General features: G+C 44.5%; 1 protein-coding gene across 1 annotated transcript in view; it reads left to right on the top strand.

The window, feature by feature from the left end:
- The window catches only part of LOC121288880 (neurogenic locus notch homolog protein 2-like), a 163,299-nt gene that overhangs the window by 118,720 nt on the left and 18,249 nt on the right, over positions 1 to 26,330 (top strand). The window contains exons 21-27 of the mRNA XM_041207686.1: positions 178 to 362; positions 7,554 to 7,686; positions 8,962 to 9,219; positions 11,319 to 11,431; positions 14,005 to 14,513; positions 15,387 to 15,725; positions 17,343 to 17,485. Coding sequence (XP_041063620.1) covers positions 178 to 362; positions 7,554 to 7,686; positions 8,962 to 9,219; positions 11,319 to 11,431; positions 14,005 to 14,513; positions 15,387 to 15,725; positions 17,343 to 17,485 — 1,680 coding nt within the window. The remainder of the gene's footprint in view (positions 1 to 177; positions 363 to 7,553; positions 7,687 to 8,961; positions 9,220 to 11,318; positions 11,432 to 14,004; positions 14,514 to 15,386; positions 15,726 to 17,342; positions 17,486 to 26,330) is intronic.

The raw sequence follows: 26,330 nt of genomic DNA, 5'->3' as shown, positions 1-26,330 counted from the left end.
AGGTGGTCTGCTTCTAACCCAGATTTGTTTAGTTTTTTTGTTTGCCAAAAGAATTTCACTGGGAGGAGACAGAGAATAGAGCTTGCCCTTGTGTTCATTTGTTTTAAATTCCAATAGTGCAGATGGAGACACTTTTTTTAATGTTGTTTGTTATTCCGTTAACCTCTACCTTTCCAGGCGTGACAGTCGAACAACTGTGTCAGCATTCAGGGGTGTGCATCAACACTGGCAATAGTCACCAGTGCCAGTGCATGTCTGGGTACACGGGCAGCTATTGCCAACTGGACGTAGACGACTGTGCCTCGAACCCATGCCGCAATGGAGCCACCTGCAGAGACTACCTGGGCAGTTATGCGTGCGAGGTGAGTGCAATTCCCCCTGCCAGCAGCAGTTCAAAGTTATGTTTCAGAGGATGAACGGGCACTGATTAAACCTAAGAGATCTAGGACAGAGAACAGGAGCAACTCCTTTGTTAATACTCACACGTGCACTGAGTTGCAAGGCTGAGGGATGCCACTGTCCGAGCTAGTGGCTGAAGCAAAGACTATGTTACCATTTAATGAATGGGTTATGTAGGTGGTTGAAGGAAAGGGCATTTGATAAAGCAAAGGGGACAGGGCCTAAAAGCAAGAGGGAATAGACATGTATTTATTTAGTGCTTTTCATGACCCCAGAATGTCTCAACGTGCTTTCCAACCAATGAAGTATTTTTTTTGAAGAGTTTCATTGTTGTAATGTAGGGTAAGTGGCAACCAGTTTGCACACAGCAATCTCCCACAAACAGAAATGTGATAATGACCAGATAGCCTGCTTTGGTGATATTGGGTGAGGGATAAATTTTGGCCAGGACACCAGAGAGAACGCCAGCTATTTGCCACGGGACCGTTTACCTGACGGCTGACAGGGACTCAGTTTAAAGTCTCATTTGAAAGAAGGCAGCACTAACGATATAGCCCTCCCTCAGTACCGAAGTGTCAGTTTAGACTTTATGCTCTAGTCCCTAGAGGTCGACTTGCCCCAAAGCCACAAGCTGTGGGTTCAAGAGCTGCCACTGAGGAAGGGCTGATGACTGCTTATGTGAAGGACCAACACCAAGGTGGATTATGCTATAAGGGTGGGGATAGAGGAGGCATCTGGGGTTCTTGGGATTTTGGGATGGTTGACCAAGCTGAGATTCAACATTTGCCCTTGCATTGGGAAGAAAATAGTGCAACTTTAATGGATCACATCATGGCATGGACCAAATCTCTCTCTCTACTATTCTGAGGTGAGGTGTTTGGGTTTGTGGCCCTTGATGCTGGTTCAAAAGCTTGTTTATTGAATTTATTGGCTATAGATTTAAGGTGCAGCGACTGCATATATTAGATCCATGATTGTACCTCCTGCATTTCAAACCACACGTGTGGGTGCACTGCTTTTTGGGCTATGCTTTTGTAGGACATTGTGTTTCTGCACACAAGGAGAGCAGAAGTAATTGGAGGGATATACCAGGGACCTGTCAGAACTGGGTTAAGATCCATCACCCTCGCAAATGGGAAAGCCAAGAGTGTAAAATAATGGATTTTCCTTTTATAAAGCTGAACAGGAGCTCCCCCTCATGACTCAATTACTAAGTGCAGGGCCTAACAAAAAACTAAAGTCAGGGAATTCCCAGGAGGTTTTTTTTTTCCGTTTCCCCCCCCCCCCACCCCTCTCAATCCCCTGCCCTGCTCTGGATTAAGTTGTCTGATCTTGGAATATGGCAACCTTCCAGGATTGTCCTGGATACTCTAGGAATTAGAGTAATTTCCTTCAAGCACCTCAACAAAAAATCATAGCCATTAGTTCTTTTTTAATGCTTCAATTTATTCGGTATGAAAATATTGGCATTGTGGAGGTGGGGAAATGCTGTTAGTCTAGTTTTGGAGATGGGAGCTCACGTGATGAAACCTACAGGAACCTGGAGTTTGCAGCCCCAGTCGGCAGCGAACTGTCCATGGGCTGCCTCCTCTCATCTTCCGGGAGTGAAGAGAGACGGGCACCTCGACTCAGGCAGCGGACTGAGCTTGAAAAAAAAATCCATGAGTGTGTTCACAGAAGAACTGTAAGTTCATTGGTTGATGAGAAGCTGCTGTTAGGGAATGTGTTTAAATATCTTAAAACTTGAAAAATGCATCATTTATAAAGAAGTAGCTACTTGGTTTTCAGTAAGGAACACAAGCAATCGGGAAGTCAAAGCGGAATAAAGTAAACCGAAGTAAGGATAAAGTTAGTGTAAGTGTAGTAAAGTTGTTGCTCGTAATTTATTCTACTCCATTCTACTTACTTTAAATATAATAAATAGTTTTAATGAATTATGGAATAGCAGGTCAACTCTGCCAAGTGGAGTGTACATCCTGCGGTATGTGTGCAGTTGTGGATGCGGTATGTGTGCAGTTGTGGATGCGCCATGTGTCCCCGACAAACACAGGAGTGGGAGTGGTGGCAAAGAGAAGAATAATGGAAGGGCAATAGTGAGGGGGGGATGGTGGTGGAGAGAAGAAGAACGGAAGGGCAGTAATGATAGGGGATTCCATAGTCAGGGGATCAGACAGGCGTCTCTGCAGCAGTAAACATGACTGAAGGGTGTGTTGCCTCCCTGGTGCCAGGGTCAAGGATGTCATGGAACTGATGCAGGACATCCTTCGGGGGGACGGGGGATTAGCCAGAAGTTGTGATGCACATTGGCACCAACGACAGGTAGGAAGAGGGATCAGGCCCTGAAAGCAGATTTCAGGGAGTTAGGAAGGAAGTTAAAAAGCAGGACCTCAAGAGCAGTAATCTCGGGATTATTCCCAGTGCCATGTGCTAGTGTGCATAGGAATAGGAGGATTGATCGATTTAAATACATTGCTGGAGAACTGGTGTAGGAGGGAGGGCATCAGATTTCTGAGGCATTAGGACCAGTTCTGGGGCAGGTGAGACCTGTACAAGCTGGGTGGGTTACATCTTCACAGGACTGGGACTGATATACTCGCAGGGAGATTTGCTAGTACTGTTGGGGTGGTTTTAAACTAGCTTGTCAGGGGATGGCAACCTGAGGGGTGGCCCAAATTGGAAGAAAGTAAATTTGGTAAGAGGAAGTAGTGGTGAGACTAGAAAGCAGGAGAAACAAAACGCAGCTTTGAATATGCTTCAAATGCAGAATGATGTCTAAAAGGCAAAGACACTCTACCCGAATGTGCGCAGCATTTGCAATAGGGTAGATGGTCTAAAGGCACAAATAGAGGTAAATGGGTAAGATATAATTGCCATTATGGAAACATGGCCACATAGTGACCAAGACTGAGAACTGAATGTTTAAGGATATTCGATGTTTTGGAAGGACAGACAAGAAGGGAAAGGAGATGGAGAACAAGGGGTGATAATAAGGAATGGGATCAGTGCATTAGTAAGGGAGGATCTCCGATCGGAAGAACAATGTGTGGAATTTATTTGGGTGGAGCTAAGAAACAGCAAAGGGCAGCAGACATTGGTTGGAGTTGTTTATAGGCCACCAAACAGTTGTGGTAATGTGGGGCATGGTATAAATCAGGAGATGAGGGAAGCATGTAGCATGGGCAATGCAGTCATCATGGGTGACTTCAATCTGCATATAGACTGGTAAACCAATTGAACACTAATGTTGTGGAAGATGAGTTTATGGAGTGTGTTCGGGATGGTTTTCTAGAGCAGTATGTTGAGGAGTCAACTAGAGGACAGGCTATTTTAGATTTAGTATTATGTAACGAAAAAGGCTAATTAAAAGTCTTGTTGTAAAAACCTTTAGGGATGAGTGACCATAATATGATAGAGTTTTACTTTGTTTGAAAGTGAGGTAGTTAATTCTGAAGCAAGGGTGTTAAAGCTGAAGAAAGGAAATTATGAAGGGACAAGGGACAAACTGGCAGAGGTGGATTGGGAAAATACATTAAAAGGTATGACTGTACATAGGTAATGGATGGTCTTCAAAGAATTATTGCATAGCTTACAGCACTTGTACATTCCTTCAAGGTGCAAAAACCCAAAAAAGTCAGTCAACCGTGGCTGACGAGGTTAAGGATTATATAAGATTTAAAGAAAAGGCTTATGAAGTTGCCAGAAGTAGTAGTAAACGTGAGGATTGGGAGGTTTTTCAAATACAGCAAAGGAAGACCAAGAAATTGATAAAGAAAGGGAGAATAGAATATGAATGCAATCTAGCAAAAAACATAAAAATAGACCGTAAAAGCTTCTATAAGTATGTAAAAAAGGAATTGTTTGGCTAAGACAAACGTGGGTCCATTACAGGGAGAGTCAGGAGAATTCATAATGGGGAATAGAGAAATGGCAGAGAAGCTAAATGATGTCTTTGTGTCTGTCTTCACTGAGGAAGATACAGGGAATCTTCCAGATTTAGAGATCCAAGGGATAGGGAGAATGAGGAGTTGAAGGAAATTAGTATAAGTAAGAAGGTTGTATTGGAGAAATTAATGGAACTGAAAGTTATTAAGTCCTTGGGACCTGATATTCTGCATCTGAGTGTTGAAAGAGGTTGCTATACAAATAGTGGATGAATTGGTGATCATTTTCTAAAATTCTATAGATTCTGGAATAGTTCCTGAAGATTGGGAGGGAGAGAGAAAACAACTACTACAGACCTTATCCTTGCGTCAGTGGTAGGGAAAATGCTAGAATCTACTTTAAAGGATGTGATAAATGGATTCTTGGATAATCATGACCTGATTGGGCATAGTCAGCATGGATTTGCAAATAGGAAATCATGTTTGATGAACCTGTTGGAGTTTTTTTGAGGAGGTTACCAACAAAATTGATAAAGGAGAGTCAATGGACGTAGTATACTTGGATTTTCAGAAAGCTTTTAATAAATTCCCCCACAGGAGGTTGATTAGCAAAATAAAAGCACATGGGATAGGAGGCAACATACTGGCACAGATTAAGGATTGGTTAACAGGCAGAAAACAGAGTGGGAATAAACAGGTTATTCTCACATTGGCAGGCTGTGACTAGTGGGGTACTGCAAGGACCAGTACTTGGGGCCCAGCTGTTCACACTATATGTCAATGATTTGGATGTGGGGTCCAAATGTAATATTTCCAAGTTCATGGATGATGCAAAGCTAGGTGGGAATGTGTGTTGTGAGGAAGATGGCTGCAGAAGGTTTTGGGGACTTAATGAGTGGGCAAGAACATGGCAGATGGAATATAATGTGGAAAAATGTGCGGCTATCTACTTTGTTAGAAGGAACAGATGTGCAGAATATTTCCTAAATGGTAAGAGATTAGAAAGTGTAGATGTACAAAGGGATCTTGGTGTACTTGTCCACAATTCACTGAAAACTAACATGCAAGTGTAGCAGGCAATTAGGAAGGCTGATGGAATGTTAGCGTTTATCGCAGGAGAATTGGGCAAGGGGATAGCGAAGTCTTGCTTAAATTTTGTAGAAGCTTGGTTAGACCGCACCAGGAGTACTATGTGCAGCTTTGGTCCCCTTACCTCAGAAAGGATATTTTTGCCACAGAGGGAGTGCAACAAAGGCTCACCAGACTTGTTTTGGGGATGGCAGGACTGTCTTATGAAGAGAGATTGGGGAAACTGGGCCTGTATTCTCTAGAGTTTCAAAGAATGAGAGGTGACCTCATTGAAACCTAAAAAATACTTAAAGGGATAGACAGGGTAGATGCAGGTAAGATGTTTGCCCTGGTTGGGGAGTCTAGAACCAGGGGATGCAATTTCAAAATAAAGGGGAAGTCACTTAGGATCAAGATGAAAAGAAACTTCTTTACTCAGAGGGTTGTGAATCTTTGGAGTTCTCTACCCCAGAGGGCTGTGGCAGCTCAGTCATTGAGTATGTTTAAGGTAGAGATTGATAGGTTTCTGGTTAACAATAATGTAAAGGGTTATGGGCTTTGAAGTGTTCGATCAGCCATGTTCATGTTTAATGGCGGAGCAGGATCAATGGGCTGAATGGCCTTCTCCTGTTCCTATGTCAAAGGTGCTCCTAATGTCATTTTCACCCTAGCTAGAGAATTGGAAAATTGACAGGGGCTTTCGCTCCTAAAAGCTGTTCAGAAATTCCTGTCATCAGGTGAGGATTGAATTGGGTATCGCTTCCTCTGCTGATGCTTGCTGTATCGGCTCAAGAGGAAGAATGGTCAATTGGCTAAGACATCTGAGGGTGCTCGGGGAACCATTACAGAATAGGAATCACAGAATCTTTGCCACAGAATCACAAAAATTGTAATGGAGCAGAAGGCGGCCATTTGGCCAAATGGCCCATCGTGTCTGCACCTGCTCTCCGAATGTCCAACTCACCTAGTTCTATTCTCCTGCCTTCTCCTCGTAACCCTGCATATTCTTCCTTTTCAGATGACAGTCTAATTCCCTTTTGAATGAGTCAATTGAACCTGTGTCCACCACACTCTCAGGCAGTACATTCCAAACTCTAACCACTCACTGTGGAAAATAAGTTTTTGCTCGTATCACTTTCATATCATATTGACACATCACTCCAACCTAAGTCAGCAACAGTAAGTAGTGTGGGCGGGAGGTGGGGGGGAAATAACCAGTTTCTTGTAATCTATGCAGTGATTTGGAACACTGTCAGTAACTTGGGTTATAAACCAGCAGATACGCCATAAAGATTTCACTTGATGGGGCCTGGATATCAATGTTAGAAACCTGTTAATTTCAAGGGTGTGGCTGGCAGTCCACCCTTATAATGGAAATGGGCATCTCACTCGATAATCTCTGGGGCATACTGTGTTCCCCTGAGCCGAGGTGATGCAGGTTCTCAAAGCCCAGGCAACTCGGCCCAACTTGCAATTGGTTTCTATTTGCTCCTTTGTCTCCATTTGACTTACTTGGGCATGGAGGTTTGGAACGGCCTGTTGTTTCATTGAGGCATTGGTGGAGAAATCCTAAATCAGAACAGTTAGTAAAGAAAGAGCTTGGTTGCCCTGGATAATGGTTTAGTGGGTTGTCAAAGTGACAGCTCTTTATGGATGAAATTCAACACCCAGTTTTGGATGGGGTGCTATTTGTCTTTAGGACAGTTACTGTTTCCCCCACCTGCCACTCCCAGCCTCTTAAATGTTAGTAGACTTTCCATTATGTCAGTCATAGTGTTACCAGAGTGAGGTGTTGTGGGTTCAGGCTGAACTCCAAAGACTTAAGTGCATGATCCAGGCTGACATTTTAGTGCAGTATTGAGGGAGTGTGGCACTTTTGGAGGTACTGTCTTTCAGAAAAGATGCTAAACTGAGAGCCCCTGTTCCTTCAGGTGGATGCGAAAGATTCCATGGTGCTATTCCAAGGAGCAGGGAGGTTCTCCCTCGTATCCTGGACAATGTTTATCCCTCAACCAACATCATTAAAATAGATTATCTGGTCATTATGACATTGACACTGGATTTTAATGCAGTGTATTCACCGACCGAGAAATGAGTGAGCTTTTTCCAGAAACTCGTTCCAGAATCAATATTTGTTGATGTCTTTATATTAATAACTTGTATAATTTCCCAATCATACTAATGATTATCCTCCTTGGCCTCCAGTGTGTTCCAGGGTACCAAGGAATCAACTGTGAGTACGAGGTGAATGAATGCCAAGTATATCACTGTCAGAATGGAGGAACATGCATCGACCAGGTGAATGATTACAAGTGTTCCTGTCCACCAGGAACTGGAGGTAATGAAACATGCCTTCATTTTTATACCTGGCACCAAGGGAGTGTACTGATGAAGACATAATACCAGTTGAATGAGTTCCCAGATTGCTGTCTGTGATCAGTGTCACATGACTTTCAAGGATCAAAACAAGCACATTGAGCTTGGGTTACGTGTTGTGGCACTGAAAATGAACTGTAGGCTGAGTTGCTTCATCCTTACTCATCAAATATACGTTGGTGTCTTTGTGTTAATCCAGTCCACATTAGTGTGTGTGGGGAAGCGAATCACCAAGATAGGGAAAGGTATGAGTGCCGTTGAGCAGAGAGATGGCTATGGCCCCTCATTGACGATGGCTAATGATGGATGGATGATGTTGTAAATATGCAGAGGGGCTGTTAGCAATTGGACAAATGTGAGCTGATCAGAGAGAATCAGTGTGTAAAAGGTAAGTTATGTCCGATAAACCTGGTGAAATTTTGAGGATGCAACTGAAGTAGTAATAAGGAACTATCTACAAATGTTGTGTGGATTCCAGAAGGCATTCCATAAGGTTCCGTTTAAGAGACTGTGATCAATGGAATTGAAAGAAACCTATTGACATAGAGTGAACAGGTCAGAGACAGAGTTTAGAGACAATAGGTATGCACTCCAGTTGGTGTTCGAAACCTCCTTAGATGGCTAGATTTTAGTTAGATGGTTTGGCATTTTAAATATAAGTTCTTGAGTCAGTACGATAAGTAGACAGCAAAAGCGCCCTAGCTTAGCGCTCTTATAGACCTCAAAACTTGAGAACGTGATCATATTTATGTTTCTTATTTGCTGGCTTGTCCTGTTGAGTTTTGTGGGCCTGTAGTTTTGGAAAGGGTTGTTCTCAATGCTTTTGCCTCATTAGTGGATGAATCTTAAATCCAAGTAGCAATATCCATTGCCATCAGTGACATGTGATAACATGAAAATTGACAACCACGTTGATATTTCTGTGTTACCCTGAGCCTCCATGAGCACCTGACCTGACTCATTGCTGGCCATTCTCTCACGTGACATGCTTTTAAAAAAAATTATGTTGAGGGCCAATGCTTCCTCCAGACCGGACACAACAAAAAAAAAATCTGAGGTACAGGTTGCGGGACCACCTTTCAGAAGCCTGAGAACAGATTGCTTGGCCAAACTTGTAGCTTGGTAAAGTTTTGGGCAAGGGAGTAGGGCAAGTAAGAAGGGAGTTGTGGAGCAAGTACAGAAAATGGAAAAACAGTAGGAAGTGTAATTTCTTTTAAAAGGTTTTCTCTCTTTGCAGGTATTCTGTGTGAAATAAACATTGATGACTGTGAGCCCAATATTAATCCCCACACGGGGGAACACAAGTGTCTAAATGGTGGCCAGTGTGTTGACAAAATTGGTGGCTACAGCTGCATCTGCCCACCGGGCTTTATTGGAGAGCGCTGTGAAGGGGATGTCAATGAGTGCCTTTCCAACCCATGCGATCGCAAGGGCAGTCTTGACTGCGTGCAATTAACCAATGATTACCTGTGCAGGTGCCGACCTGGGTTCACAGGTGAGTTGCAAAGCAATTCTTGTTTCTGTTCTTGCTAATTTTCTCATTTTGATCACCAATGCAGGGGTCTCCATGAGCTCTGACTGATCTCCATGTCAAGTCACAGTTTGACTATTCCTTGGCTTTGAGAGTGAGCAGTGTGTTGGGCTTCTCAACCACAGAGGCCAATTTAGCCAAAAGCAAATTGCATTTTTGGCTTGTGTCCCATGCTCAGATACTCACTCCTTCAACGTGGTGATCACAAGCAGGAATCCTACCTTTTTCATGATGTGGGGGTACAATGAGACCATTTGTGACCCCCACCATTGGTTGTCCTGGCAGATTCACTAAGTCTACACAAATCTGGGATCTTCATGATGGTATTGCTTAGCTACTCAGTGCCTTAAACAACAGGGTTGCTTCACTGATTTTTCAATAATATCCTGTGATCCAACATCAGAAGCGTTTTTTGTTTGACCTTGAAGCTAATTGGAGCAGTCAAGAGGATCGCAGCTCCTTGGGGCAGGGGCACAGTGATGGGTAAGAGACGTTGAGATGATTTAATTGGAAATTTCTCTGTTGATGAAAGGAATCAATGCCAACTAATAGCCCACAATTGTGAAGGGTTCAAATAATGGGGATAGAATCAGAAGGAAGAATTTTGACTGGATTGCTCTACAGAGAACTGGCATGAAATTATTGGGTCAAATGGCCATCTCCTGTGCCATATTGACTCTGCTGGGAAGAACTTCTTCAACCCAAATATTGAGAGTTTTAGCACAAGTTATTGGGAAGTGACATTGAAGGAAACAATTTAAATGGTTTTTGAAAACAATTAGATGAGAAAGAAGGATATGTTGAGAAAATTTATTGATATTGGATAGACTTGTTGGGCCTAAAGACCTTTCATTGTTCCTCAAGATTATTGTGTTCTACTTGGATCAGTTTAGGAACAATCCTGGATAGTTTTGTGTGTCGATTGATTTAATATCATCTCACTATATTCCAGCTGCAAAGAAGGATTGCATGGGTCCAGCAGTTGTCTGGAAAAAGTCCAGCCAACTGTCTGCTCACCTTTCAAATCAGTGTTGTAATGTGTTTCTGATTGATCTTGAGATCACTGAATAAATCTATCTGAAGGAGGCTATGGAGCCAATCATCTGTCGAGCTACAGATCTACTGTTCCTCACCCTTCAAGGAAGAGGAAGGAGGAGAGAGGTTGAGGCAGGGCATTTCAGAGCTTATGGCTAAATAGCCCTTGCTGCTTGGTTAGTGAATGTTTCATCCGTTAACAAATCATTTAAAGCTGGAAACAGCTGAGAGTTCTTGGTTCAGGATATCCAGCATTAACAGAAACAAAGAATTATTTCTTCTTGGCAGTTTGTTGTTACAGCAACGCCCCCATTCTTAAGAATAACACACTGAGCATGTGTATGATGCAGTAGCCTGGGATACATGGATCAGCTCTGAGCAGCAAGTTAGTGGCTCCCTATCTCTAACCTCCTCCAGCTTTACAATCTTCCGGGAACTGCAATTCTCCAACTTGGCCCTCTTGTGCATCCTCCCCAATCATTTTGATTGAGCCACTAACTTGCTGCTCAGAGCTGATCCATGTATCCCAGGCTACTGCATCATATGCATGCTCAGTGTGTTACTCTTAAGAATGGGGACATTGCTGTAACAACAAACTGCCAAGAAGAAATAATTCTTTGTTTCTGTCAATGCTGGCTATCCTGAACCAAGAACTCCCAGCTGTTTCCAGCTTTAAATTTTTTTTTTTAAACGGATGAAACATTTACTAACCAAGGAGCCAGGGCCATTCCCCCCACCAACCTCCCACCCTCCTCCAGCATTTGGGGATTACTTTTTTGTCTGCCTAGTACTCAGATGCACTTTGTATCTTGAAGTAGAAAAATAGAACCAATCACTCACACGGGACCTAAAATGACATTCTCGCTCCCCACTGGACAGGCAGTGCCCTCCTCAAAACGATAGTGAAATGATAGAGCAAGTGACGTTAACTGCATGTCACCCAATATTGATGCTGTTTAATGCAGGGACTGATGAGAATCTTTTATCCTATTGTTCAGTCAATAACATAAGTCACTGATTTCTTGCAGGCCGTCACTGTGAGACCACCACTGACCTGTGCCGTTCTCAGCCATGCCGGAACGGAGGGACTTGCACGTTTGCTGTTAACGCTCCACTTGGATATACCTGCCAATGCAGACCTGTAAGTGTAACAGAATTCTTCCCTATCCTTCGGGTGTATGAATATTCATGAATTGTTTGGAAATATCATCACTTTTTTTAAAAGAACAACCTGTTAATACCCATTAATTGCTGCAAGTCTCCAAACCCTTTTGGTAGTTGTTTGGGACCTAGGACAGGTGCTTACATAACCAGTTGCAATAGTGTTTCTCCACTTGTTAAGTGTGCCAATGGTGGTCTACTTGTGTTCCACTTGAACTGACATTCTGCAGAATAAAGTGGCTGGTTTATTGGGTCCCAGGGCTCTGTCTCAGCCATTTATCAAAGTCTGTGGCTTGTTAGCTGATGTTACAAGTGCGCTCTCAGAACTTGCTTACACCTCTGTTCAGTGCAAGTCCCCGCTTTTAATTGCATTTAAAATATTTGCTAAAGTTTTGCCTATCTGGCATTCAAAGATTTTTTAAAAAATGAATTAAAAGATCCTCACCCTTTGCCAAGGATTGGTGTGGATTTTCATAAGATGGTCTGCTATCACGTTTCACTAAGTTGGGAATGGGGGCAGGCAATGGTGGAAAGCTGCCTGGTTTCTAGCAACCTGATTGCCATCTCCAGGATCCTGCTGAAATCTATGTACACAGATGTTAAGTGAGAGCAGGGCTTAGATCACAAGCTACTTAGAGGAATGTCATTAAGGTGACCTTTTATTCATTCTTCGAGAAACACTCAGCCCTCTTCTCTGCCTCCATTTCACCTAGTCGTCACCTCAGTGTCCAATTGTTTGATATGAAGCCAGGCATTTGACGACCACCATCACCTTGAAGGTTCAATCCATCTATTGATGCTTTCCAATATGTCCTAGCATTTTCCTGTTACCTAGCGTGAACCTGTCCCTATTCTCAGTTTAGCTTACCATGGCTGCATCTTCCATTGTCCAAATCTTGTATACCACCATTCAGTTTCCACTTGGTTAATCTCCTTTCAAGGGCCAAAGCCCAAGTTTGTTTCCCTTGTCGAAACTGTTCCCAGGCAAAAAGCCATCCTTGCATCTCGATGGCTAGAACCAAGCAGTTCCTTTGTTTTCCCCTGTCAGAGCTCTGCATGCATGTATTTTCCCCCTGCCTGTGCACTCCATGAGTGGCAATTGATTTTTGCTGATTGGCTACTTGATCACGGAGGGCACCACAGTCTGTGCATATGTACTGCCTCAGCAGTCAGAATGCTGGCTAATCAGACATGTACTATTTATAGTTTAATAGTCTATTTACCTAGCTGTCTGTGACTCCGCCTTAATGGTCCCACGTGGCTCGGCTCCCACAAGTCCCTGAAATCCCACCAGTGGTGGCCTTCAGATTCTAGGGGATAGCTGCCCGTGTGACCAGGGCATGCAACCTCTTAGCAATGAGAGTGAACATATGAACATAGGCATTAGGAGCAAGAGTAGGCCATTTGGCCCCTCGAGCCTGCTCTGCCATTCAATAAGATCATGGCTGATCTGATTGTGGACCCAACTCCACTTTCCTGCCTACTCCTGATGACCTTTGATTCTTGACCAACAAGGGAGTCAATCTACCTCTGTCTTAAAAATATTCAATGACCCTGCTTCCGCCATCTCTGGGGAAGAGTTCCAAAGACTCTTGACCCTCAGAAAAAAAATCTCATCTGTCTTAATTGGGACACTGCTTAATTTTAAACTGTGTCCTCCAGTTCTAGTCTCTCCCATTAGGGGAAATATCCTCTCAGCATCCACCCTGTCAATTCCCCTCAGGATCTTGTATGTTTCAATAAGATCGCCTCTCAACCTTCTAAACTCCAAAGGATACAGGCCCAATCTGTCCAACTTGTCCTCATAAGATAATCCTCCCATCCCAGGTAGCCGTTGAAAGTGCTTTTAACTCAGTTATATCCTTTCTTAAATAAGGAGACCAAAACTGTACACACTCCAATGGAGAACTTCAAAGCATTAGTCAAGCGTGATTTTCCTTTCACAAAACCATGTTGGACTCTGCCTGATTGCATTTCTAAGTTCCCCACTATAATCTTTAATAATAGATTTTCTCTATGACAGATGTAAAGCTAACTGGCCTGTAGTTTTCTGCTTTCTGTCTCCCTCCTATCTTGAATGGAGGAGTTACATTAGTTATTTTCCAATTTGATGGGACCTTTTGAGAATCTAGGGAATTTTGGAAAATTAAAACCAATGCATCTTCTATCTCAGCAGCCACTTTTTTTTTTAAGACCCGATGGTGACTCCCTTCAGGACTTATGAACTTGTCGGCTTTTATTTCTAATAATTTCCTCAGTACCTTTTCCCTGGTGATTGTAACTGTTTTAAGTTCCTCCCTCCCTTTAGCCTCCTGATTCACAATTTATTTCTGGGATGTTATTTTTATCCTCTACACTGAAGTTCGATGCAAATTATCTGTTCAGTTCATTCACCATTTCCTTATTTTCTATTTTTAATTCCCCAGACACACTGTCTCGGGACCAATGCTTACTATCTGTTTTTATATTTCTAGCTAGCCTTCTTTTGTACTCTAATTTGAAAGAGCAATAATGCCAAATTTCTTTCACTCCTGGTTTTAATTCTCTCTGCAGGGCGTAGTGGGAGCAAGTTGCGAATACACCAACTACACCTGTGGGCAGATATTATGTCAGAACGGTGGCACTTGCACCATGACTCCCGTGGGCCCCAGGTGCATGTGTTTGGTAGGGTTCAAAGGCTCGGAGTGCCAGCTACCCACTTGCTCTGCCAGGCCATGCCACAATGGTGGGACCTGCCTCCCAAAGACAAAGCCGCCGTTCTTCAGCTGCCAGTGCCCGGTTCCTTACTGGGGGCTGACGTGTGCTGAGGCGGAGAGGAAGAGTTGCCATTTGCCCCTGTGCAAACAGAAGCTACGGGATCAAGTCTGTAACCAGGAGTGCAACAACCATGAGTGTGAGTGGGATGGCGGTGACTGCTCACTCACCTTGAAACCTTGGGAGAACTGCACAGAGAGCCTGCAATGCTGGAACTACTTTAATAACAACCAGTGCGATGAGGCCTGCAACACGCCCGAGTGCCTGTTCGACAACTTCGACTGTCGGTACACTCAGAAGTCCTGCAAGTACGTTCAAAGTCTGTGCCAGGGTTTGGAGCTCTTTCTCTCCGGGTTGCTGTCTGAATTTAGGGTGAAATGGGTAGGGGGAAAGAAAGAAAGGATTTGCCTTTAAACAATGTCTTTCACATCCTCCAAACATCCCAAAATGCTTTACAGCTAATGAAGTGCATAGAGCTTGCAGGGTAGAAAGAGGCCATACAGACTGATATGTCTGTGTCAGTATTTATGCATTCCTTCCTCCTTCCTCTCAGCTTAATTTCATCCTGTCTGTTCCTTTCTCCCATAATTACTTACTGAGCTTCCACTTAAATGCAGCTGTGCCGTTTGAAGTGAAATTGCTGTAGGAAGTGCAGCAGCCAATTTGTGCAGAGCACACTCCCAGAAAGAGCAATGCAAGAATGACCTAATAATTTTAGTGATGTTGGTTAAGGGATGAATATTGGCCAGGAAAGTAGGGAGAACTCTCCTACTCTTGTTCAATATAGTACTATGGGACCTTTTACACCAACCTGATAGAGCAGATGGGCCCTCTGTTTAAACTGTCATCCGAAAGTTGGCATCTCTGACAGTGCAGCACTCCCTCAGTACTGCACTGGAGTTTTAGCCTAGATTTAGTCTAGTCTCTGAAATGGGACTTGAACTCATGACCTTCTGTCTCGAAGGCAAGAAGGCTACCCACTGAGCCATGGCTCAAAATTGTTTTTTAACACCATTCCAACTCCGGCAGATGAATCTTACTGTGCATAGTGCACAGAGCAACAGCTGTGGTTGTGCGTTTGGTGTGGACATCAACACATAAATGGGTCATAAGGCTATAATTGGGCAAGGTTGAATTTTGAAGATAGTTACTCTCTAATTTGCCCTTTTTGATCCCCGCAGCCCCCTTTATGAGAAGTACTGTGCTGACCACTACCACGATGGACGCTGTGATCAGGGTTGTAACACTGAGGAGTGTGGCTGGGACGGCCTAGATTGTGTGGACAACGTCCCTGAGCGACTGGCCAAGGGGACACTGGTGCTGATTGTGCTCCTGCCACCGGAGAAACTACTCAATGATTCTGCAAACTTCCTTCGAAGGCTGGGGGCCCTCCTGCACACAGTCCTGAGATTCAAGAAGAACTCAAAAGGGGAACCAATGGTCATCCCTTACTACGGCCATGGCTCCAGAATGAAGAGGTTTATTAGGATAGTGAGAGAGCTCGGACAAGAAGTTATAGGGTAAGAATTTAGTGCTCTGCGTAAAGCCTATTGATTGGGGTGCTTTCTTATTTTTAGTTTTTTTTAAGGGAGGAGATCCCTGAATGCACCAAGGTCATGCTGCTCCACTGTGCAATGAGCTGATTAATATGTATGTGCACTTCTGCTGATGAGTAGTATGGACAACCAAAACTTGCATTGTAGTAGTGGGTTGCTGCCACCTGTGCATGTCTACACCGAGCAGGAGATGCTAACTTCTAGAATGAAGGGGAAAAAAGTTAAGGGAGGGATCAGTTTTGCTTTAAACTTGGGAGTAGTGCCAAAGAACTAGAAAGTAGCAGCATAGTAACAACTCTGTTGAAGAAGGGCAGTGGTGAAGGATTAACTGGTAACTACAGATTGGTTAGTCTAATGTCAGTTGTGGAATGTGTATGGGTTCATGAAGTACAGCTTTATTGAAGGTGAGGTTACTAAACATTGTTCAGTGTTTTTTGATTAATCATACAGTTAAAAGAAATGCTGTAAATAAGAATTTTCAGAAGGGTATCTTTCAGGAATATTGTTACAGAAATTCAGGCATATTATAGAGGAATGTAACAGCATGGTTGACTAACAGCTATTGCCCATATTGGGGAAGGTAGGAGGTGGTGGACCCCAGAGTTCCGTGCTGAGTCCTGTTATTCACTGTGAATAGATTATTTTATCTTGGGCAGAGGGTGTTGAAATTTGCTGACAAATTACAACTAAGGGTTTGATAAAGAGGACTGTAAAATGTTTTAAACGAATATGTACATCAACAGAATGGGCAGATGCAACTTAATGGGCATCTTGGGATAGAAAGTGAAGACTGGAGTGAATGGGGCAGACACTCAGAAGCTAAAATACATAATGGTGTGGAAAAATGTGACTACAAATAGATAAATCCACAACACTGGTCATTTAACATTTTGGACTTTTTAAATAGGGGCGTAGAATTCAAAAGTTAAGAGGTAATGGTTATGCTACAGGTAGAGTCCTGAGAGAAGTTTTGGATTGTAGATTCATCAGGATAATAATGGGATTGTGAAAAAATGGTCTTGGGAGTGCCTTAAAGTTATATGGGTCTCTTTCCACTGGTGTGAAGATGGCTAATGGGAGATTAAAGTATTTTTTTAACCTTCATGTAGAATTTTGTTGGAGTGAAGAAGGCAAAACTATGCTTCTGTCTGGTTGGGGTGATTTAAGGTCACAGAGTGGAAAGAGTGGTTGGGAGAATTATTTTTTAAACATAAGGCACTTAAAGCGAATGGGGCAGACACTCAGAAGCTAAAATACATAATGGTGTGGAAAAATGTGACTACAAATAGATAAATCCACAACACTGGTCATTTAACATTTTAGACTTTTTAAATAGGGGCGTAGAATTCAAAAGTTAAGAGGTAATGGTTATGCTACAGGTAGAGTCCTGAGAGAAGTTTTGGATTGAATGCTTTGCCAGAGGCAGCAGTTAAAGCATTTTTGGAGAAAAATGGAAAATGTATGAGGCAGGAGAAGATGCAGCAAAAGAGCTGTTGCAGACACAAATGAGCTAACAATTGTAAACTGTTGTAGTTCTATGGATAACCTTGGCATTTATAACTTTTTGTTGCTCTCACACAGTTCTGAAGTCTGCTTGGAGATTGACAACCGTCAGTGCTTGCAAACATCCGAGGATTGTTTCCCATCCACAGACAGCGCTGCTGCCTTCATTGCTGCCCAGTCCAGCAAGGGCAACCTTCCTTATCCAATCAAGTCTGTTAAAAGTAAGTGAAGTCAGCTCCCAAACCTGGCAAACTTCCTGGAGTTTTCAGTTGGACTTGGAGTGCTGGGGCTTCAGCTATTCCAGAAGTGCATTGCTAATTGCCCATTTGTGGGAATGCATATTGAAATGCAACTAAAAAATATGCATTAGTTGTGTTTTGTAATAAAGATTATTACCTCCAATTCCCAGCAGTATCTATTGGTTTTCTTCTGAGGCTTGTATCTAATTATGTTTTGCTATTAGGTGGCATGGCAGCGTCCATCGTTCATCTTTTTGACCTGAAATAATTGAAGGTCACTGCATAGTGTGGCCACTCTGGGCCAGAAGTATGATTGTGAACCAAATTACAAGGTTGTTTTCAAAGGTTTTCTGAGATTTGAGATAAACTGAATAATCTCCCACTCCTTCACTCTCAGTTGAACTTCCAAGATCGCAGTGTTGATGAGGGGAGCATGACAATCACTGCGCAAGAACCATTCCTAGTCAAGTCTTTACTGAGACCAGTGGAGCTGCCAGCTCTTAGTACACACACTGATGTTTCACATTCAGGCCCTTTTATTCATGCTGGTCTCTTAAGCAATGCTGTTTAATTTTCATTTTAAGTAATATAACCTTTCAAATATGTTTAACAGAAGAAACATATAATCGTAAATAATTACAGCTTTACCTATCGATCATCTCTCTTGTAAGCCAAAATATAATTGTTGTCATCAATAGGCTGGATGTTGCAAAATCTTCCATCATTCCGTACCATTTTGCTTTTTCCATGCACGCCCAACCTGAAAGATCCAAACATTCACAGAACACAGAATCTCTCAGTGCAGAAGAGGCCTTTCGGCCCATTGAGTCCGCACCGACATGTGAGAAACACCTGACCTACCTACCTAATTCCATTTACCAGCACTTGGCCCATGGCCTTGAATGTTATGATGTGCCAAGTGCTCATCCAGGTACTTTTTAAAGGATGTGAGACAACCTGTCTCCACCACCCTCCCAGGCAGCGCATTCCAGACCGTCACCACCCTCTGGGTAAAAAAGCTTTTTTCCTCACATCCCCCCTAAACCTCCTATCCCCCCACCTTGAACTTATGCCCCCTTGTGACTGACCCTTCAACTAAGGGGAACAGCTGCTCCCTATCCACCCTGACAATGCCCCTCATAATCTTGAACATATCGATCCGGTCGCCCCTCAGTCTGCTCTGCTCCAATGAAAACAACCCAAGTCTACCCAACCTCTCTTCAGAACTTAAATGTTTCATCCCAGGCAACATCCTGGTTAATCACCTCTGCACTCCCTCCAGTGCAATCACATCCTTCCTATAATGTGGTGACCAGAGTTGCACACAGTACTCCAGCCGTGGCCTCACCAAGTTCTATACAACTCCAACGTGACCTCCCTACTTTTGTAATCTATGCCTCGATTGATAAAGGCAATTGTCCCATGTGCCTTTTACACCACCCCACTAACATGTCCTTCTGCCTTCAGAGATCAATGGACACATACGCCAAGGTCCCTTTGTTCCTCAAACTTCCTAGTGTCATGCCGCTTGTTGAATACTTCCTTGTCAAATTACTCCTTCAAAGTGTATCACCTCTCACTTTTCAGGGTTAAATTCCATCTGTCCATCTGTCACTTATCTGCCCATTTGACCATCCTGTCTATATCTTTCTGTAGCCCAAGACACCCAACCTTACTGTTAACCACCCGGCCAATCTTTGTGTCATCCACATAAGACATCTATGTCGTTTATATAAATGACGAATAATAGGGGACCCAGCACAGCTCCCTGTGGTACACCACTGGACACCGGCTTCTAGTCACTAAAGCATCCTTCTGTCATCACCCTCTGTCTCTTACAACTAAGCCAATTTTGAATCCATCTTATCAAATTACCCTGTATCCCATGTGCATTTGCCTTCTTTATAAGTCTCCCATGTGGGACCTTGTCAAAGGCTTTGTTGAAATCCATATAAACAACACCAACTGCACTACCCTCATCTAGCCATGCTGAATGTCGCAGATCAATCTTGCCTCTCCAAGTGGAGATAGGTTTTCTCCTTCAGAATTTTCTCCATTAGTTTCCCTACCAGTGACGTGAGACTCACTGGCCTGTAGTTCCCTGGCTTATCTCTAGTGGAATCATGTTAGCTATCTCCAGTCCTCTAGATCCTCCCCCATGGCCAGAGAGGAGTTAAAAATTTGGGTAAGAGCCCCTGCAATCTCCTCCTTTGCCTCCCTCAGCAGTCTGGGACACAAATCATCCAGACCTGGCGATTTGTCCACTTTTAAGCCTGCCAACACCTCCAATACCTTGTCACTCCCTACATCAACTTGCTCAAGAACCTCGTAGTCCCTCTCCCCGAGTTCCATACCTTCATCCTCATTCTCTTGGGTGAAGTCGGATGTGAAGTATTCGTTCAACACTCTACCAATGTCCTCTGGCTCCACCCATAGATTGCTCCCTTGGGCCCTACTCTTTCCCTGGCTATCCTCTTCCCATTGTTGTACTTATAGAATATCTTGGGATTTTCCCTACTTTTATCAGCCAGAGCTTTCTCATATTCCCCTCTTTGCTCTCCTAATTGCTTTCTTAAGCTCCACCCTGCACTTTCTGTACTCCACTAATGCCTCAGCTGATTTGCTACCCTTGTACCTGCTAAAAGCTTCTTTTCCTTCTCATCGTAACCTGACTATCTCTGGTCATCCATGGTTCTCTGGGCTTGTTACTCTTTCCTATCACCCCAGAGGGAACATCTTGAGCCTGTACGCTCTGCATTTCCTTTTTGAACACCCCCCCCCACCCCCACTGCTCTTATGTGGATTTCCCCACAAGTAAAAAAACTGCGGATGCTGGAAATCCAAAACAAAAACAGAATTACCTGGAAAAACTCAGCAGGTCTGGCAGCATCGGCGGAGAAGAAAAGAGTTGACGTTTCGAGTCCTCATGACCCTTCGACAGAACTTGAGTTCGAGTCCAAGAAAGAGTTGAAATATAAGCTGCTTTAAGGTGTGTGTGTGGGGGGCGGAGAGATAGAGAGGTGGAGGGGGGTGGTGTGGTTGTAGGGACAAACAAGCAGTGCTAGAAGCAGATCATCAAAAGATGTCAACGACAATAGTACAATAGAACACATAGGTGTTAAAGTTGGTGATATTATCTAAACGAATGTGCTAATTAAGAATGGATGGTAGGGCACTCAAGGTATAGCTCTAGTGGGGTTTTTTTTTATTTTTTTATAATGGAAATAGGTGGGAAAAGGAAAATCTTTATAATTTATTGGAAAAAAAAAGGAAGGGGGAAACAGAAAGGGGGTGGGGATGGGGGAGGGAGCTCATGACCTAAAGTTGTTGAATTCAATATTCAGTCCGGAAGGCTGTAAAGTGCCTAGTCGGAAGATGAGGTGTTGTTCCTCCAGTTTGCGTTGGGCTTCACTGGAACAATGCAGTTTTTGTTTTGGATTTCCAGCATCCACAGTTATTTTTTTTTTGTTTTTATCTCTGTGTTTAATTGACTGCCACTGCTCTTCAAGAAATGCCTACCTCCTTGAAGTTCTGTTCCTCTCTGCGACAAGATTTCCGTATCTCTCTGTTGTCTTGCTCACCTTCCTTGCTTTCCATTTCCCTCCTGGTGTTTGACAAGGTGTTTACTAAAACCCGCTTTCACAGCCATATCTCCTTTCTCAGTGACTGTCTCCGTCTCCGACTTACCCCACGTGGATTTCAACTGAAATTCCACCCCTCGTGTTTCGAACCCACCCAGGATTACAGGTATCTCCGGGACATAAAACGTTTCTCGGACTGCTGTTCCCGTCACATTCTGAAATCCACACTCAGTGCCATGCGCCGCCATATGAACACACTCGACCTCTCCCTCCAGCAGCACCGCAGTACCCTTTTTCAAAGCTGCGCGTGCCCCCAGTTTCATTTTATCCTTCGGCTCATCCGACGCCTCAACAAGAAACTTTTTCTCTTTCTCTCAAGTGCTAAGGAACGCAAGCTCCAACAACTCATCGACACCAACACCCATCTAGGACCCTCCACCCCTGCCTGTCCCTCCGTCCCCACCCTTTCTTCCAATCCCAACCCCAGCCGTGTATTCACTATACCCCCTGACCTTCCCCTCTCCGATGCTGAACGTTCAGTGCTCAGCAAAGGACTTAGTTTCATACCCTTACGCCCTCACCTCAATGAATTTCGGGCTCAGCATGATACTGAACTCTTCTTCCGCCGTCTTTGTCTCCGGCCTCACTTCTTTGGGCAGGAGTCCTCTCCCAGTTCAACGGATCCTTTTACCCATCTCCAATATTCTCCCTCCACCTGGACCCCTCCCTCTGGATTCTTACCTTCTCTCGATCTTTTCATTGAGAACTGTCGGCGCGACATTAGTCGTCTCAATTTCTCTGCTCCTCTCACCCATTCTAACCTGTCTCTCTCTGAACTTACTGCACTCCATTCTCTCAGGTCCAACCCTGACATTGTCATCAAACCCGCCGACAAGGGTGGTGCTGTTGTTGTCTGGCGCACTGACCTCTACCTCGCGGAGGCTGAGCGTCAACTCGCAGACACTTCCTCCTACCTCTCCCTGGACCATGACCCCACCACTGAACGTCAAGCCATTGTTTCCAGGACTGTCACTGACCTCATCTCCTCTGGGGATCTCCCTCCCACAGCTTCCAACCTGATAGTCGCCCAACCTCGGACGGCCCGCTTCTATCTCCTACCCAAAATCCACAAACAGAACTGCCCCGGTAGACCGATCGTCTCAGCTTGCTCCTGCCCCACAGAACTCATTTCTCGTTATCTTGACTCCCTTCTCTCTCCCCTTGTCCAGTCCCTTCCCACCTACATCCGTGATTCCTCTGACACCTTACGTCACATCAACAATTTCCAGTTCCCTGGCCCCAACCGCTTCCTCTTCACCATGGACGTCCAATCCCTCTACACCTCCATCCCCCACCAGGATGGTCTGAGGGCCCTTAGCTTCTTCCTTGAACAGAGGCCCGAACAATCCCCATCCACCACTACTCTCCTCCGTCTGGCTGAACTGGTTCTCACGCTGAACAATTTCTCCTTCAACTCCTCTCACTTCCTCCAAATAAAAGGTGTGGCTATGGGTACCCGCATGGGCCCCAGCTATGCCTGTCTCTTTATGGGGTATGTGGAGCATTCCTTGTTGCAGTCCTACTCCTGCCCCCTTCCACAACTCTTTCTCCGGTACATCGATGATTACTTCGGTGCCGCTTCATGCTCTCGTCGGGACTTGGAAAAATTTATTAATTTTGCTTCCAATCTCCACCCCTCCATCATTTTCACGTGGTCCATCTCTGACACTTCCCTTCCCTTCCTTGACCTCTCTGTCTCAATCTCTGGTGATAGACTGTCCACCAATATCCATTACAAACCCACCGACTCCCACAGCTATCTCGACTACAGTTCCTCACACCCCGCTTCCTGTAAGGACTCCATCCCATTCTCTCAGTTCCTTCGCCTCCGTCGCATCTGTTCCGATGATGCTACATTCAAAAACAGTTCCTCTGACATGTCCTCCTTCTTCCTTAACCGAGGTTTTCCACCCACGGTCGTTGACAGGGCCCTCAACCGTGTCTGGCCCATCTCCCGCGTATCCGCCCTCACGCCTTCTCCTCCCTCCCAGAAACATGATAGGGTCCCCCTTGTCCTCACTTATCACCCCACCAGCCTCCGCATTCAAAGGATCATCCTCCGCCATTTCCGCCAACTCCAGCATGATGCCACCACCAAACACATCTTCCCTTCATCCCCTTTATCGGCATTCCGTAGGGATCGCTCCCTCCGGGACACCCTGGTCCACTCCTCCATCACCCCCTACTCCTCAACCCCCCCCATGGCACCACCCCATGCCCACGCAAAAGATGCAACACCTGCCCCTCCACTTCCTCTCTCCTCACCGTCCAAGGACCCAAACACTCCTTTCAAGTGAAGCAGCATTTCACTTGCATTTCCCCCAACTTAGTCTACTGCATTCGTTGCTCCCAATGTGGTCTCCTCTACATTGGAGAGACCAAACGTAAACTGGGCGACCGCTTTGCAGAACACCTGCGGTCTGTCCGCAAGAATGACCCAAACCTCCCTGTCGCTTGCCATTTTAACACTCCACCCTGCTCTCTTGCCCACATGTCTGTCCTTGGCTTGCTGCATTGTTCCAGTGAAGCCCAACGCAAACTGGAGGAACAACACCTCATCTTCCGACTAGGGACTTTACAGCCTTCCGGACTGAATATTGAATTCAACAACTTTAGGTCATGAGCTCCCTCCCCCATCCCCACCCCCTTTCTGTTTCCCCCTTCCTTTTTTTTCTCCAATAAATTATAAAGATTTTCCTTTTCCCACCTATTTCCATTATAAAAAAAAATAAAAAAAACCCCACTAGAGCTATACCTTGAGTGCCCTACCATCCATTCTTAATTAGCACATTCTTTTAGATAATATCACCAACTTTAACTTTAACACCTATGTGTTCTATTGTACTATTGTCGTTGACATCTTTTGATGATCTGTTTCTATCACTGCTTGTTTGTCCCTACAACCACACCACCCCCCTCCACCTCTCTATCTCTCCGCCCCCCACACACACACCTTAAACCAGCTTATATTTCAACTCTTTCTTGGACTCGAACTCAAGTTCTGTCGAAGGGTCATGAGGACTCGAAACGTCAACTCTTTTTCTCCGCCGATGCTGCCAGACCTGCTGAGTTTTTCCAGGTAATTCTGTTTTTGTTTTGTGTTCCCCACAAGTAACTGTTCTCAGTCTACCTTGGCCAGATCCTGCCTTATTTTACTAGAATCCGCTCTCCCCCAGTCCAAAACATTTTTTTGCAACTTGTCTTTTCTTTGTCCATAACAAACTTAAATTGTACCATGTTGTGGTCGCTATCACTAAAATGCTTCCCCACCACCACCTTAGACACTTGTTCGGCTTCATTTCCTGGAATTAGGTCCAGCACTGTGCACTAAAAAGTTCTCCTGTACACATTTCAAGAAATCCACTCCATCCAAGCCCTTAACATTATGTCTATCCCAAATAATTTTGGAAAGGTTGAAATCACCTAATGTAATTACCCTATTGTTATTGTTTTTACACACCTCCGCAAATTGTGCACATATTTGCTCCTCAATTTCCCGCTGACTATCTGGGAGTCTATAATAAACACCTAACAATGTGGCTGCTCCTTTTTCATTCCTAAGCTCTACCCACAAATGACCCCTCCAAGATGATATCTGTCCTAACTGCAGTAACTGACTCCTTAGCTAATACTGTAATACCTCCTCTTCTTTTACCCCCTCCCCTGTCTTGCCTGAAGATTCTTTATCCCGGAATGTTGAGTTGCCAATCCTGCCCCTCTCTCAACTACGTCTCTGATGGCTACTATATACAATTCCACGTGTCAATCCTCACCCTGAACTAATCCGTTTTACCTGTAATACTCCAGGCATTAAAGTAGAAGCCATCCAGCCTTGCCTTACTCCCTTGAAACTTAATGCAGCTGTGCTCCGTCTGACTTGATTGTTTTACTGTATTATGATGTGTCCCTATTCTGCTAACATTCTGTGTCCCCTCCCCCTGCCGAATTAGTTTAAACTCCTCCCAACAGCACTAGCAAACCCGCCCGCAAGGATGTTAGTCCCACTCTGGTTCAGATGTAGACCGTCCTGCTTGTACAGGTCCCACCTTCCCCAGAAATGGTCCAGGAACCTGAAACCTTCCCTCATGCACCAACTTTCAAGCCACGTATTCACCTGTGCTATTCTTTTCTAGTTCTGTGCTCGCTAGCACCTGGCACTGGGAGTAACCCAGAGATGACAACCTGAGAGGTCCTGCTTTTTAGTCTACTGCCTAACTCCCTGAATTCTTTGATGCAGGACCTCATCCCTCTTTCTTCCTCTGTCATTCATACCAACATGTTCCTTGATCTCTGCCTTATCATCCTCCCCCTTCAGGATGCCCTGCAGCCGTTCAGTGACATCTCAGACCCTGGCACCAGGGAGGCAACATACCATCCTGGAGCCACGTTGACGGCCACAGTAGCGCCTATCTGTTCTCCTGACTATAGTATCTCCTATTACTATTGCTCTTCCTTCCTTCCTCCCCTCTTGTACAGACAGGCTGCTTGTGGTGCCAGAAGCTTGGCTCTGTCCGCACTCCCTGGAGGAACCAGCATCCTCATCAGCCTCCAAAATGGAATACCAATTTGCGAGTGGGACCCCAGGGGACTCCTGAACTACCTGCCTGTTTCTCTTGGACTGCCTGGTGATCACCCATTCCCTTCCTTCCTCAAGTCCCTTCTTCTTCAGTGTGACTACCTCGCTAAATGTGCTATCCACGATGCTCTCAGGCTCGCGGATGCTTTACAGTGTCCCTAGCCGCCGTTCCAGCTCTGAAACTCGAGCTTCCAGGAGCTGCAGTTGGACACATTTCCTGCACACATGCTGGTCCCGGGCACTGGAAATGTTCCTGGCTTCCCACGGGGAGCATGAGGAACACACCACGGCTTTGAGCTCTCCTGCCATGACTTATCCCTTTTAATTAAACCTTTTTAAATCAATTACTCTAGGGCCCTTCTTTCTTGATCCTCGTTACTACAGAATATACAAACAATAAACCACAAAAAAGACCTTAAACTATAAGCGATAAAAGCAGTAAATACTTACCTGACCTTACCCACTACTTACCAGTCATTTCTTTCCTTCGTAACCTCTACTGCTGTAGAAGGCAAGACCATGCTCTGAAGATTTAAGAAGTTGGATAGCGAAGAAAAAATGCAAATAGCACCTCTTCCCCTCTGCACCAGATTCCCACTGTGCACCAAGT

This window comes from Carcharodon carcharias, chromosome 16 (genome assembly GCF_017639515.1).
Source record: "Carcharodon carcharias isolate sCarCar2 chromosome 16, sCarCar2.pri, whole genome shotgun sequence".
Classification (NCBI taxonomy): domain Eukaryota; kingdom Metazoa; phylum Chordata; class Chondrichthyes; order Lamniformes; family Lamnidae; genus Carcharodon; species Carcharodon carcharias.
The sequence above is the reverse complement of the archived record's forward strand: the minus strand, read 5'-3'. Positions and strand labels throughout refer to the sequence as shown.